This window comes from Oncorhynchus masou, chromosome 30 (genome assembly GCF_036934945.1).
Source record: "Oncorhynchus masou masou isolate Uvic2021 chromosome 30, UVic_Omas_1.1, whole genome shotgun sequence".
Taxonomy (NCBI): Eukaryota; Metazoa; Chordata; class Actinopteri; order Salmoniformes; family Salmonidae; genus Oncorhynchus; species Oncorhynchus masou.
Window position 1 is genome coordinate 42,515,423 of NC_088241.1, and position 13,571 is coordinate 42,528,993.

The 13,571-nt window shown below is 45.2% G+C and overlaps 1 protein-coding gene across 1 annotated transcript in view; it reads left to right on the plus strand.

The window, feature by feature from the left end:
- LOC135522627 (zinc finger E-box-binding homeobox 1-like) overlaps nt 1-13,350 on the plus strand; it is a 70,467-nt gene extending 57,117 nt beyond the window's left edge. Inside the window, exons 5-9 of the mRNA XM_064949072.1 lie at nt 683-788; nt 1,239-1,678; nt 1,938-3,311; nt 9,311-9,491; nt 10,292-13,350. Of these exons, the coding sequence (XP_064805144.1) occupies nt 683-788; nt 1,239-1,678; nt 1,938-3,311; nt 9,311-9,491; nt 10,292-11,250 (3,060 nt within the window). The 3' untranslated portion in view covers nt 11,251-13,350. The remainder of the gene's footprint in view (nt 1-682; nt 789-1,238; nt 1,679-1,937; nt 3,312-9,310; nt 9,492-10,291) is intronic.
- Nucleotides 13,351-13,571: the final 221 nt, after the last annotated feature.

Sequence of the window (13,571 nt, forward strand, 5' to 3'; positions counted from 1 at the left end):
AGTCCCATAGGGCGGCGCACAATTGGCCAACGTAGTCTGGGTTTGGCCGGGGTAGGCCGTCATTGTAAATAATAATTTGTTCTTAACTAACTTGCCTAGTTAAATAAAGGTTCAATTAAACATTTGAAGAAAAAAAAAAACTTACAGGTTGTTACCAATTTATTTATTTATTTTTACAGTGTACACTCTTAGAAAAAAAGGTACTATCTAGAACCTAAAAGGGTTCTTCAGCTGTCCCCATAGGAGAACCCTTTGAAGAACCCTTTTTGGTTCCAGGTAGAACCATTCTGGGTTCTATGTAGAACCCTTTCTATAGAAGGTTCTACAGGTTCTACATGGAACTCAAAAGGGTTCCACCTAGAACCAAAAAAGGGTTATCTTACGGTTATCCTACTATGAGCCACAGAACCCTTTTGGAACCATTTTTTCTAAGAGTGTAGATAAAAGGTGATGTGAACTTTGTGTCCGAAACCCAGGAAGCGGGAAAGTAGGCTCATGGCATGTGCTCAGTGTTGATCACATACATGATGAATTTAATATCCTGGTATTTAACCATTGTTTTTAGCCATTGTTTAAAGCGGTTGTTTCATGAATTGAAAGTAGCACAAAGTGCCTGTCTTCATGAGTGTGTAACTGAAGTGAGCTGACCATCCCCCTCACCCTCTCTCCCTTTGTCTGACAGAGGCACGTGACGCAGTCGGGGGGCAACCGCAAATTCAACTGCACCGAATGTGAAAAAGCATTTAAGTACAAGCACCACCTGAAGGAGCACCTACGCATCCACAGCGGTGAGTGGACCCCTCAGTGTGTGAGTGTGTGTGTGTGTGTGCACGTGCACGTGTGTGATTGTGAACGTGCGTGTGTATTTTGTTATGTGGAAAAAAGGTTGGGGTAATTGTATACGTGAGTTTCTATTGGCCACACCATCTGCACCAATGTTTCTGCCTCCATCCAACAAATATTTATGTTTAGTAACTCTGTGTATTCATGTGTCCTTGATTGTGTTTCAGAGCATTGTGCTTCGTCCTAATGTGACATAATTGTGTTTCTTTTGGCGGCTCCGGCCAACAACTAGAGAGTGTTTCCCAATGGACCCATTATCCTCAGCCTTTAAGCGTCATTGAAATGCATTAGTCCCTTTTTCCCAGAGGAGATTGATTCATTTAGCTCTGTTCCTAATGGAGGTTGTGTGTGTGTGTGTGTGTGTGTTGTCTGTGCATGGCCGTCTGTCTCTACAGGAGAGAAGCCGTACGAGTGCTCCAACTGCAAGAAGCGTTTCTCCCACTCGGGCTCCTACAGTTCCCACATCAGCAGTAAGAAGTGCATCAGCGTGATCTCGGCAGTCAACGGCCGCCCCCGACCCAGCGCCAAGGCGTCCCAGTGCCCATCCCCAGCCATGCCCGCCTCGCCCTCCTCCACCACACGCACACAGATCTGGGATAAACCTTTACAGGAGCAACTACCCCTCAATCAGATCAAGAGCGAGCCAGTGGACTATGAGTACAAGGCCATGGTGTTGTCTCCAGCAACGACAGGAGGAAACGGTCATGGAGGAGGGGTGTTAAACGGGGGTGCCGCGGGCCCCCTGCAGGGTGCGGTGCAGGCTGTGATGCTCCCCGCCATGGGTCTGGTATCTCCCATCAGCATCAACCTGGCAGACCTGCAGAACATCTTGAAGGTGATTTGTAAACCTGTAATAGGACTAAAGTGTACTCTGTATTTAATCATTTAATTGTTGTTCAAATGCAACTTTTTTTTAAGGGGGTAGATCAGCTTTAATATTGCAAATAGATTGTAGCTTCCATTAATGTAATTGTCTTCATCAGACGTTCAAATACAACTTACAATTCATGAAATACTTGTAATGAGCTGCTTGTTGCTATTTGTACAATTATTTGTTGAACAATGAACAAACCATTATCATCTTCATCTTGAAGGTGGCGGTGGACGGTAACATGATCAGACAGATGTTGGAGAACAATGCCAAGGCAGCGGGGACCGGCACAGGGGCGACAGGTGTTCCTCACCAGCAGCTCATCTCAGCCATCAGTCTGCCCATCATCGGTCAGGACGGCAACGCCACCAAGATCATCATCAACTACAGCCTCGATCCCAGCCAGACCCAGGTCACTGCCCAGAACCTGAAGAAGGAACCTCAGACCCTGGCTACAATGCCAGGCCAGCCCCAGGCTCAGCCCCTGGCCGAGGTTGCCATAGAGCCCTGCAGCAAGGCCCAGCAGAGACTCCCAGAGGACCTGACACTCAGCAGGCCCCCCAGGAGCAAAGAGGAGAAGATGGAAGAGGAAAACGAGAAGGAGGAGGGGGAGGAGACCACTAAGACCTGTCTGCTCTGTGGCGACTGCCCCGGTGGTCTGGACGTGCTCCACGCACTCGAGCACTGTAAGAAGGCCTCAGGCCTCAGGATCAATGGGGACAAATCAGAGTCGGCCATCGCCTCGTTACTGTCCGAGGGGGTCGGGAACCAGCCCAAGAACCTCCTGTCCCTCCTCAAGGCCTACTTCGCCCTAAATGCTGAGCCAACCAAGGAGGAGCTCAGCAAGATCTCAGATTCAGTCAGCCTGCCCACAGACGTGGTCAAGAAGTGGTTCGACAAGATGCAGAGCAGTCAGGTCTCACTAGGAGCTCCGACACCTCCATCTGAGGAAGAGGGACCCTTGTCTGAGAGTCCTGGGGCCACAGTTGTGTCCCCTAAGGTAAGACTAGAGCAGGACACAGAGGGACCCACCATGACGCAGTCCGGCCCAGCCGAGGCCACTCCGGCTGAGGTTAACGGCTCCATGCGCTCCCCAGCCTCCCCCACACCACTAAACCTGACCGCTGGGGGGCCCGTCCCAGCCAAACCCTCCTCCTCGGACAGCACTGATGGCCCTCTGGATCTGTCGCTACCAAAGCCCACCCGAGAGGAGGCCGCAGCCGCCGCCACTTACCACGCCTCTGTTTACTCCCATCAGGACGAACCCCTGAACTTGACGAAGACTTGCACAACAAAGAAAGAACCTCCGCTCGCCGGCCACCACGTGACTAGTCAACCTGTGTCCCTGTACACCGCCAGCCCACAAAGTGCCAACCCCATCAGTATCATGACCACTCAGCTGCCCAGCGGGACCATTTATGCCATCACTGACCAGGGCCGTGCAGGCATGCCCTGCCTCCGGGCAGTTACCACTAGTAACAACCAGACTATCCTCATCCCACAGCTGGCCTATACCTATACCACTACAGCTACAGCCAACAGCCCTGCAGGGACAGAGACACAGGAGAAGACCACATTGCAAGTCAACGGCATCAAGGTTGGTTAATCAATCAATCATTCAAATGTATTTATATAGCCCTTTTTCACAGCAACAGTGTGCTTTTCAGTAACCCAGCCACAGGCGGCTGGTGGCACCTTAATGTGGGAGGATGGGCTCAAATAGGCTGGAATAGAATAAATGGAACCGTATCAAACACAGCCTCGCGTTAGCCATTCCGGCTCGCAAAAGCCAAGGCTTGTGTAAGGCCACTCACTTACTTTACTTATCAAACACAGTGTTTCCATGTTCTGGATACTGTTCCATTTACTCCATTCCAGACATTGTTATGAGCTGTCCTCCCCTCACCAGCCTCCTGTGAACCCAGCCTGGACCCCCCCCCCAAGGTCAAAGGAGCGGCACAGTTTACTTTTTCATTTTGGTCAATAACAAAGGCCGAGCAGATGCTCTTTTCAAGTCAGTTGCAAGAAAAGCATCTGCTGTGTCTGTATGACTACACATAGATAGAATGGTTCCAAAGGGTTTCTTCGGCTGTCCCCATAGGAGAACCCTTTTTGATTCCAGGTAGAACCTTTTTGGTTCCAGGTAGAACTCTTTTGGTTTCCATGAAGAACCCTCTGTGTATAGGGTTCTACATGGAACACAAAATGGGTTCTACCTGGAATCAAAAAGGGTTCTCCAATGGGGACAGCCAATGAACCCTTTTAGGGTCGAGATAGAAAACAAAAAGGTGCTAAGAGTGCACTATGGGAATTTGTTTCGCCAGTTAGAGAGAAAAGTACACGAAAACAGTCTAGCATGATTGGTATTGCAGGTGCAATACTGAGAATTATGTTTTCTTGCTGTTTGTTCCTCTCTGACTGACTTGGCTCATGTTTAGTGAGGGAGGAGGTGCTGGAAGAATAGGAAGTTCTCCGTATAATCATTCCTCCTATATCTAACTCTACCCGTTTCATCTTTGTGGAGTGAAATGGCAAGGCCTAGGAAAGATCCCTCCCTCAACACTTCAGCGTCTATATCCCCTTTAGTGCTTCAGTTCTCTTGGATCTGGCCCACTGCAATTTAGCCATACTGAGAAGGTTAAGCTCCGCCTATTGAGCTGGAGATATGGGAACTCTCCTCAGTCTCAGCTGAGTGAGTCTCTCTCCTGTAGCTCTGGGTGGAGGCGGTGGTATTTTGGCACCGCTGTCTTTGTCTCCTGTGATGAGCTGTTTAGTTTCAGCGCTGGGGGGAGGAGGGTTAAAGGTGGACCGGAGTACTCAAGGGAGGAGTTCTAGCGCTCCGCTCTTCCCTCTCTCTTTGGGTGAAAGACGGAGAGAGAGGTGGAATAAAATTAAATTGGGTTTCCAGCTATAGTATACTGCCAACACATTTATTGCGGCTCATGATATGTGAATGTTCAAAATGTGAAATAAGTTAAAGTATTAGTGTCATACTGTTTTAAAAATGTCTAACATGCAGCTATACAACAGAGGAAAAATCCTGGATGCGTTATATACCGAAAGTAGTATTAGAAGTAAGAGCCAGGCCACTTAATGATCCATAAGGATGGATAGAAGAGCCATCACTCCCCGAGCACTGAGCTGCTGCTGTCACCGAGCCAGAAGACATGAGGCAGCACTTACTGTAGAGACCTATTGATTGGTAGGAATCTGTTTAAAGGCCTCAGCCTCCTGTCTCAACCATTGATTTTTGTTGTTGTTGTATTATGCTTTCCTGTTAAGTGGACTGGCATAGAGCATGCCTTGTTAAAAGCCCTCGCTGTACGTATAGGTATTATATATCAGTTCCTTAACGATGCTGATGCTACTGTGCTGTTCTCTCTCTCTCTCTCTCTCTCTCTCACTCACTCACTCAGTTGTAGTATGCGTCCGGAAGGGCACCTTATTCTCTATATTAGGGTTCTGACGAGTTTGGTCTGCTTCGTGTTGTCATTGTTGCCATGGAAAAATGATTATGACACTGGTACCATCCCGGCTCTACCTTTTGTGGTGCACTACTTTTGACCAGAGGTCACTATGGGCCATGGTCAAAAGGAGTGCACTATAAAGGGAACCGGGTGCCATTTGGGACACACACATATGCAACCTACACCCAGGAAGGGATGGGCGCAGTAAAGGGTGTTTGAGGGGTTTTTACTCACCATTGATGAGTCATGATGATGGGGATGACTGGTTTTCAGGGTCAACACCAAGGTGGGATGATTTCATTGTGATGGTCTTAAGTGTTACTAGCTGTTTGGTTCTGATGAGGTTATGGTACCTGAGAGCTATAGAAAGAAAGTGGTATTAGTCAGCCTACAGCATCACTTCATGACATGCCGTAGCGCTCACGTCTGTAGCCATAAAGTGCTTTGAAAGGCTGCTCATGGCTCACATCAACACCGTTATCCCAGAAACCTTAAACCCACTCCCAATTTGCATACCGCCCCAACAGATCCACAAATGACACAATCTCTATTGCACTCCGCACTGCCCTTTCCCACCTGGACAAAAGGAACACCTATGTGAGAATGCTATTCATTGACTACAGCTCAACCTTCACCACCACAGTGCCCTCAAAGCTCATCAATAAGCTAAGGACCCTGGGACTAAACACCTCCCTCTGCAACTGGATCCTGGACTTCCTGACGGGCCGCCCCCAGGTGGTAAGGGTAGGCAACAACACATCCGCCACGCTGATCCTCAACACAAGGGCCCCTCAGGGGTGCGTGCTCAGCCCCCTCCTGTACTCCCTGTTCACTCATGACTGCATGGCCAGGTACGACTCCAAAACCATGATTAAGGTTGCTGACGACACAACAGTGGTAGGGCTGATCACCGACAACGACGAGACAGCCTACAGGGAAGAGGTAAGAGACCTAGGCGTGTAGTGCAAGGACAACAACCTCTCCCTCAACGTGATCAAGACAAAGGAGATGATTGTGGACTACAGGAAAAAGAGGACCGAGCACGTCCCCATTCTCATTGACGGGGCTGCAGTGGAAGTTCCTTGGACACGACAAAATCCATTCCTCCTCAGGAGACTGAAAAGATTTGGCATGAGTCCTCAGATCCTCAAAAGGTTCTACAGCTGCACCATCACTGCCTGGTATGGCAACTGCTCGGCCTCCGAGCGCAAGGCACTACAGAGGGTAGTGCGAACGGCCCAGTACATCACTGGGGCCAAGCTCCCTGCCATCCAGGACCTCTATACCAGGCGGTGTCAGGGAAAGGCCCTAAAAATTGTCAAAGACTCCAGCCACCATAGTCATAGACTGTTCTCTCTGCTACCGCAAGTCATGCGGTATCGGAGCACCAAGTCTAGGTCCAAGAGGCTTCTAAACAGCTTCTACCCCCAAGCCATAAGACTCCTGAACACCATCAAATGACTACCCAGACTATTTGCATTGCCCCCCCCCCCCTCTTTTAAACCACTGCTACTCTCTGTTGTTATCATCTATGCATAGTCACTTTAATAACTCAACCCACATGAACATATTGCCTCAACTAACCGGTGCCCCCGCAGGTCTACTACACCTGTTGTATTCAGCATTTCACTGTAAGGTCTACTACACCTGTTGTATTCAGCATTTCACTGTAAGGTCTACTACACCTGTTGTATTCAGCATTTCACTGTAAGGTCTACAACACCTGTTGTATTCAGCGTTTCACTGTAAGGTCTACTACACCTGTTGTATTCAGCATTTCACTGTAAGGTCTACTACACCTGTTGTATTCAGCATTTCACTGTAAGGTCTACTACACCTGTTGTATTCAGCATTTCACTGTAAGGTCTACTACACCTGTTGTATTCAGCATTTCACTGTAAGGTCTACTACACCTGTTGTATTCAGCATTTCACTGTAAGGTCTACTACACCTGTTGTATTCAGCATTTCACTGTAAGGTCTACTACACCTGTTGTATTCAGCATTTCACTGTAAGGTCTACTACATCTGTTGTATTCAGCATTTCACTGTAAGGTCTACTACACCTGTTGTATTCAGCATTTCACTGTAAGGTCTACTACACCTGTTGTATTCAGCATTTCACTGTAAGGTCTACTACATCTGTTGTATTCAGCATTTCACTGTAAGGTCTACTACACCTGTTGTATTCAGCATTTCACTGTAAGGTCTACTACACCTGTTGTATTCAGCATTTCACTGTAAGGTCTACTACACCTGTTGTATTCAGCATTTCACTGTAAGGTCTACTACACCTGTTGTATTCAGCTTTTCACTGTAAGGTCAACTACACCTGCTGTATTCAGCATTTCGCTGTAAGGTCTACTACACCTGTTGTATTCAGCTTTTCGCTGTAAGGTCTACTACACCTGTTGTATTCAGCATTTCACTGTAAGGTCTACTACACCTGTTGTATTCAGCTTTTCACTGTAAGGTCTACTACACCTGTTGTATTCAGCATTTCACTGTAAGGTCTACTACACCTGTTGTATTCAGCATTTCACTGTAAGGTCTACTACACCTGTTGTATTCAGCATTTCACTGTAAGGTCTACTACACCTGTTGTATTCAGCATTTCACTGTAAGGTCTACTACACCTGTTGTATTCAGCTTTTCACTGTAAGGTCAACTACACCTGCTGTATTCAGCATTTCGCTGTAAGGTCTACTACACCTGTTGTATTCAGCTTTTCGCTGTAAGGTCTACTACACCTGTTGTATTCAGCATTTCACTGTAAGGTCTACTACACCTGTTGTATTCAGCTTTTCACTGTAAGGTCTACTACACCTGTTGTATTCAGCATTTTACTGTAAGGTCTACTACACCTGTTGTATTCAGCATTTCACTGTAAGGTCTACTACATCTGTTGTATTCAGCTTTTCACTGTAAGGTCTACTACACCTGTTGTATTCAGCATTTCACTGTAAGGTCTACTACACCTGTTGTATTCAGCATTTCACTGTAAGGTCTACTACACCTGTTGTATTCAGCTTTTCACTGTAAGGTCTACTACACCTGTTGTATTCAGCATTTCACTGTAAGGTCTACTACACCTGTTGTATTCAGCTTTTCACTGTAAGGTCTACTACACCTGTTGTATTCAGCATTTCACTGTAAGGTCTACTACACCTGTTGTATTCAGCATTTCACTGTAAGGTCTACTACACCTGCTGTATTCAGCTTTTCACTGTAAGGTCTACTACACCTGTTGTATTCAGCATTTCACTGTAAGGTCTACTACACCTGTTGTATTCAGCATTTCACTGTAAGGTCTACTACACCTGTTGTATTCAGCTTTTCACTGTAAGGTCTACTACACCTGTTGTATTCAGCATTTCACTGTAAGGTCTACTACACCTGTTGTATTCAGCATTTCACTGTAAGGTCTACTACACCTGCTGTATTCAGCTTTTCACTGTAAGGTCTACTACACCTGTTGTATTCAGCATTTCACTGTAAGGTCTACTACACCTGTTGTATTCAGCATTTCACTGTAAGGTCTACTACACCTGTTGTATTCAGCATTTCACTGTAAGGTCTACTACACCTGTTGTATTCAGCATTTCACTGTAAGGTCTACTACACCTGTTGTATTCAGCTTTTCACTGTAAGGTCTACTACACCTGTTGTATTCAGCATTTCACTGTAAGGTCTACTACACCTGTTGTATTCGGCGCATGTGACTAATAACATTTGATTTGTTTCCCTTGAGAAACAGAATGACAAACCAAAAAGAAACCTCCACCAAATCACTTCCAACTCTAAATTGTCTGTATTATTGTCTTGCACATATTGTTAACCGTTATAATCCGAGAATGACACTTCTCCTGGCCTCTCTATAACTGTATTACTGTACTAATACACCTGCATTGCCTACTGTTTGGGGTTTTAGGCTGGGTTTCTGTACAGCACTTGGAGATATCAGCTGATGTAAGAAGGGCTATATAAATACATTTGATTTGATTTGATACTGCTGTTACAATTCAAAACTTAAAAACAGTAAACATTATATTACATATATCCACACATATTAGATCTGACATCATACATTATAAATTATACGTTCTCATGTATTGATATTTGTTGTTCAGGAGGAGCGTCAGGACACCAGCTCAGAGGGCGTGTCCACCATGGAAGAGCTGAACGACTCAGACTCCGCCCCTTCCAGGAAGAAAATGAGGAAAACGGAGAGTGGGATGTACGCCTGCGACCTGTGTGACAAGATCTTCCAGAAGAGCAGCTCTCTGCTCCGACATAAATACGAACACACAGGTACATCAGGGACGAGGTCGACCTGGGTCATGTTCTTTAGGGTGCAACATGCAGCGAATCGCTTTGCAACTGAACAATAAAAGGCTCACATAGTACCTCCCCGTTTTCAACAATTTTCTTCCATTTCATACCTGCTGAACATCAGCCTCACTGCACCTCCCTAGAGAGACCTCAGGAAAACACGAGGCGAAGTGAAACTGAAGGGGGAAATTTCAGAAATCACACACTGACTGAAATGTTGTTATACCAGTGTATATTGCAGAAGGGCGGTGGACACCACCATCCCAGCAGCTATTACCCAATAAACACACACACGCACTCCCCCAGAACTCCCCCTGCCAACCACATTAACCTTCCGGTATGAAATGTTGAAGGGATGTTGCATCAGAGCTCTGTTAGTAATTTTCAATGAGAACATGGGTAGTGTTGTGGCCAAGCACAGGTCAACCCACTCTGAGGCGTTCTGTCTTTATGACTTTGATACCCGTTTTTCCATCCAGATTCACGTTGTCCTGTTTTTTTGTTGCGTTGTTTGCCATATTTACCATGGATACGTGATGATAAATAACATGGGTTTCACCGACTTTTGGAGCAATAATCAAAACCATTTCACAAGCACAACAGTCTGGGGAATTACAACAGTTTGACCTGTATTTTTCAAGGAGGGTTGTGCAACCATTCTTACAAGCCCATACGGTGTTACTCTGTGATTTCACTCAACAATAGTCCTGAGCCTGAATGTTTTATCACTCTGTTTCAGATACATTTTTATTGACTGTTTATTTTCTCCCCTGCTACAGGCAAGCGACCCCACGAGTGCGGTATCTGCAGGAAGGCCTTCAAACACAAGCACCACTTGATAGAACACATGCGTCTCCACTCTGGGGAGAAACCCTACCAGTGCGACAAGTGTGGCAAGCGCTTCTCTCACTCGGGCTCCTACTCCCAGCACATGAACCACCGTTACTCCTATTGCAAGAAAGAGGCGCTGGAAGGAAGTCAAGGAGGTATAGGGGAGGAGGTGCTGGAGGAGGAGATGGAGAGCCCTGTGGGGTTGGCCCTGGGCCTCGGAGGGGAGCAGCAGGAGCAGTCAGACAGCAGGCCCACCTTCTCCCACCTGGACTCTGACGAGCGAGGGAGCAGCACCAGGGAGGACGAGGAGGAGAGCGAGGAGGAGGGGGAGGAGGAGGACATGGAGACAGCGGCAGGGGAGGAGGTGGAGGGGTATCCGGACAGAGTTCTGGATATGGATGATATTCAGGTGGTGCGGATAGGAGACGAGGGAGGGGACGAGGAGGAAGAGGCGGAGGGGGAGAAGGAAGAAGACACTGGTCGAGAAGAGGGAGAGAGTGAGGAAGAGCAGGGAGTGGAGAGAGTAGTGGTCGGGGGTGAAGGGGAGGAAGGAGAAGAAGAGGAGGGGGTAGTGGGGGTTGAAGTAAAGGAGGAGCAGGAGGAAGAGGAGGTTACAGGAAAAAAAGCAGACACGAGGCAAGAGGAGGTACAGGAGAACAGGGAGAAAGAGGAGGAACATGGAGGTGAGAAGGAACAGGCTGAGGAGCAGGTGGAGGAGGAGCTGTCTGAGAAGGAAGAGACAATGGACACAGAGAAAGGATTGACCTCGGAGGACAAGGAAGAGTCAGGGTCGAGGGCGGCGGAGGAAAGTGAGGTCATGAAAGAGAATGAAGGTGAAACAAACAGGAACACTGTTTCAGAAGACAAGAACCAGACACCGACAGGAGAGAAAGGAGATCCGAATTAAAACAGGGAGGAACCAGACCCGTGCTTCTTCCTTAATGAAATGGAAGGATCCTTTTTCCCCATGACATTGGGGGAAAGGATAGAGAGCTCAAGTTTGGATTGCTCTGACGGACGCTGCATTTCAGTTCACTACTGTGTATGAATCCAGGTGTGCCTGAAAAAATACTAGTGGCTTTTTCCACAGAAGGAGAAACATTTTCAGTGTTAGAAAATGTATTTGTAAAAAACTAAAACACAAAGTTTAACAACAAAAAATGCATTATACGGACTTTGGAAGCTAGAGCCGACACGTTTTAGATAATGTTTTATTACTAAATCAACCATGGGTCATTTCTTTTTTTCAGTGTTACTAATTTTATCCCTCATATTTTAACCTTTAAAAACCTGTACAGTTAAGGAGAGATTTCTATATCTTTTTATTGCCAATGAACAAAAAAATAAATAAATCAGTATTTTATTAAGTTGGAGGAAAAAAAGATCCTGTGCTCTACAAGTGGCTTGGTTTACTTACGGCACTAAACAGTGGTGTTGTCTACCCTTCAGTGTTATGGCACTAGACTTACAGTATACATCATCAGCACGTTAGCTGGTGATGTTAGCATACCTTTCGTTGTACATGGATTGTGAGCCTTAAAGAAGAAAACGATTGTGAGATGAGTTCATCCATGATGATATTCCAGTAGTTGATTACCTTATAGATGAAGACGAAGACAAGGGGAGTATATCGAAGGAGTCTGCATTGATACGTTGCTCTAAAATGTTCCGTTCGTTCGTTTTGTTCATTTCATCAATCTGTTGTCGTCAGTGTTACATGTACAGAATCAGATCAAGCAGAATAAGAAAGAAGAACAATCGTGAGATCATTTGCCCCCCGAATCCTATTCCCACTCCCAGCCTTATGCAAAAGAAGAAGACATGATGCGTATTAAAGGTGCCATTGAATACTGCTGTTTTTCCTTAGCAGCTGTTGTCAGGTTGTGTCGAGGCCCAGATTTGATAGCAGCTCAAACATGTCAACTCTTTCAGCCGATATCCTGTTGATTTTGGCTCACTACCACTAGTCCTGATGTTGTAGATTATAGCGTTACCATGAATTATAATTTAGACATGAATGACATATTTGAGATAAAAAAGATCTGCCTCTTTTATAATCAGAGCAATCAAAGACTAAAAGGACTTACAATGCACATGTTTTAACGGAACGATGAAACATGATTTTGAAATATTTCCTGCCTTGAAATGTGTAATTCCCCCCCAGTCCAGTTCCAGTGCACTTGTTTAACACTTGTGAAACGCTCGCGCTCTCTTCAGGTAACAAAAGTAGGCAAATATGATCCCATAATGGTTATTCAGACAATATTTTTTACCTGTCAGTATTATTTTGTTGTTTTGTTGTTGGATTGTTTTGTATGTTCATGTTCAAATGTGTGTATTGTTTTCAGAAAAGGCAGTATTTTTTCCCATTCCCAATGATATGGGTTATCTGTTTAGTTCTAGAAACATTTTATATTTATGTGTTATTTTTTTTTATTTTATATTTCTTTATGGTTATTTATTACACAATGTAGTGTACAATATTGTAGTTTGTATTAATACAATAATATATTTTAGTATGAAAATCATTTCAAATGTAAGCTGTCTACAACAAAGGTGGGAACTAAAAAAAAAAAAGCTCTGGCATTTTGAAGTATGTTTTAGAACGAAAATACATCTAAAGTTGTCAACACACCCCACAAGCCTGGAATTGGAATTGGTTCCCTTTCTAAATCCATTCATTCTCATGTTAGTTTTGACCTTTTGCCCACTTTAATATGAAGCTACTGAAACTTTTTGAGAACTAACTGTATGTCTAATAGCATGAGTGTGCTGTTGTATTGAAGGATGACCCTTAACCATGAACCTGTCCTTTTTGCCAAGCCAAAATAATATTGACATTTTGTTGTGTTTTATTTGTGCCAATTTGTTACTTTGTATGTATACTATGTCAAGGCCACAACCTCTTTTATATGTACTTGTTTTAATCCATGATCATTTTTATAGTGATAGTTTTTGTTTGTTTTTTCTATGACTCCCCATCTCACAATAAAATACATCAACTACATCCCTCTGGTTTGATCATCTATTTGTTCATGTATTTGCTTGTGTAATAAAGCTTTAGGCCAGTACTATATCCGATCGTGCTTGGAGACAATGCGGCTGTTAAAGTTCGCGGAGATCCAATTTCAGGTAAACACTGCAGATGTCGGCTCAATTGGAAATTACCTTTAAATGTCAAATGCACTATAGTGCGGTTTCGGATTGAATCCCGCCCTTAGGGACATA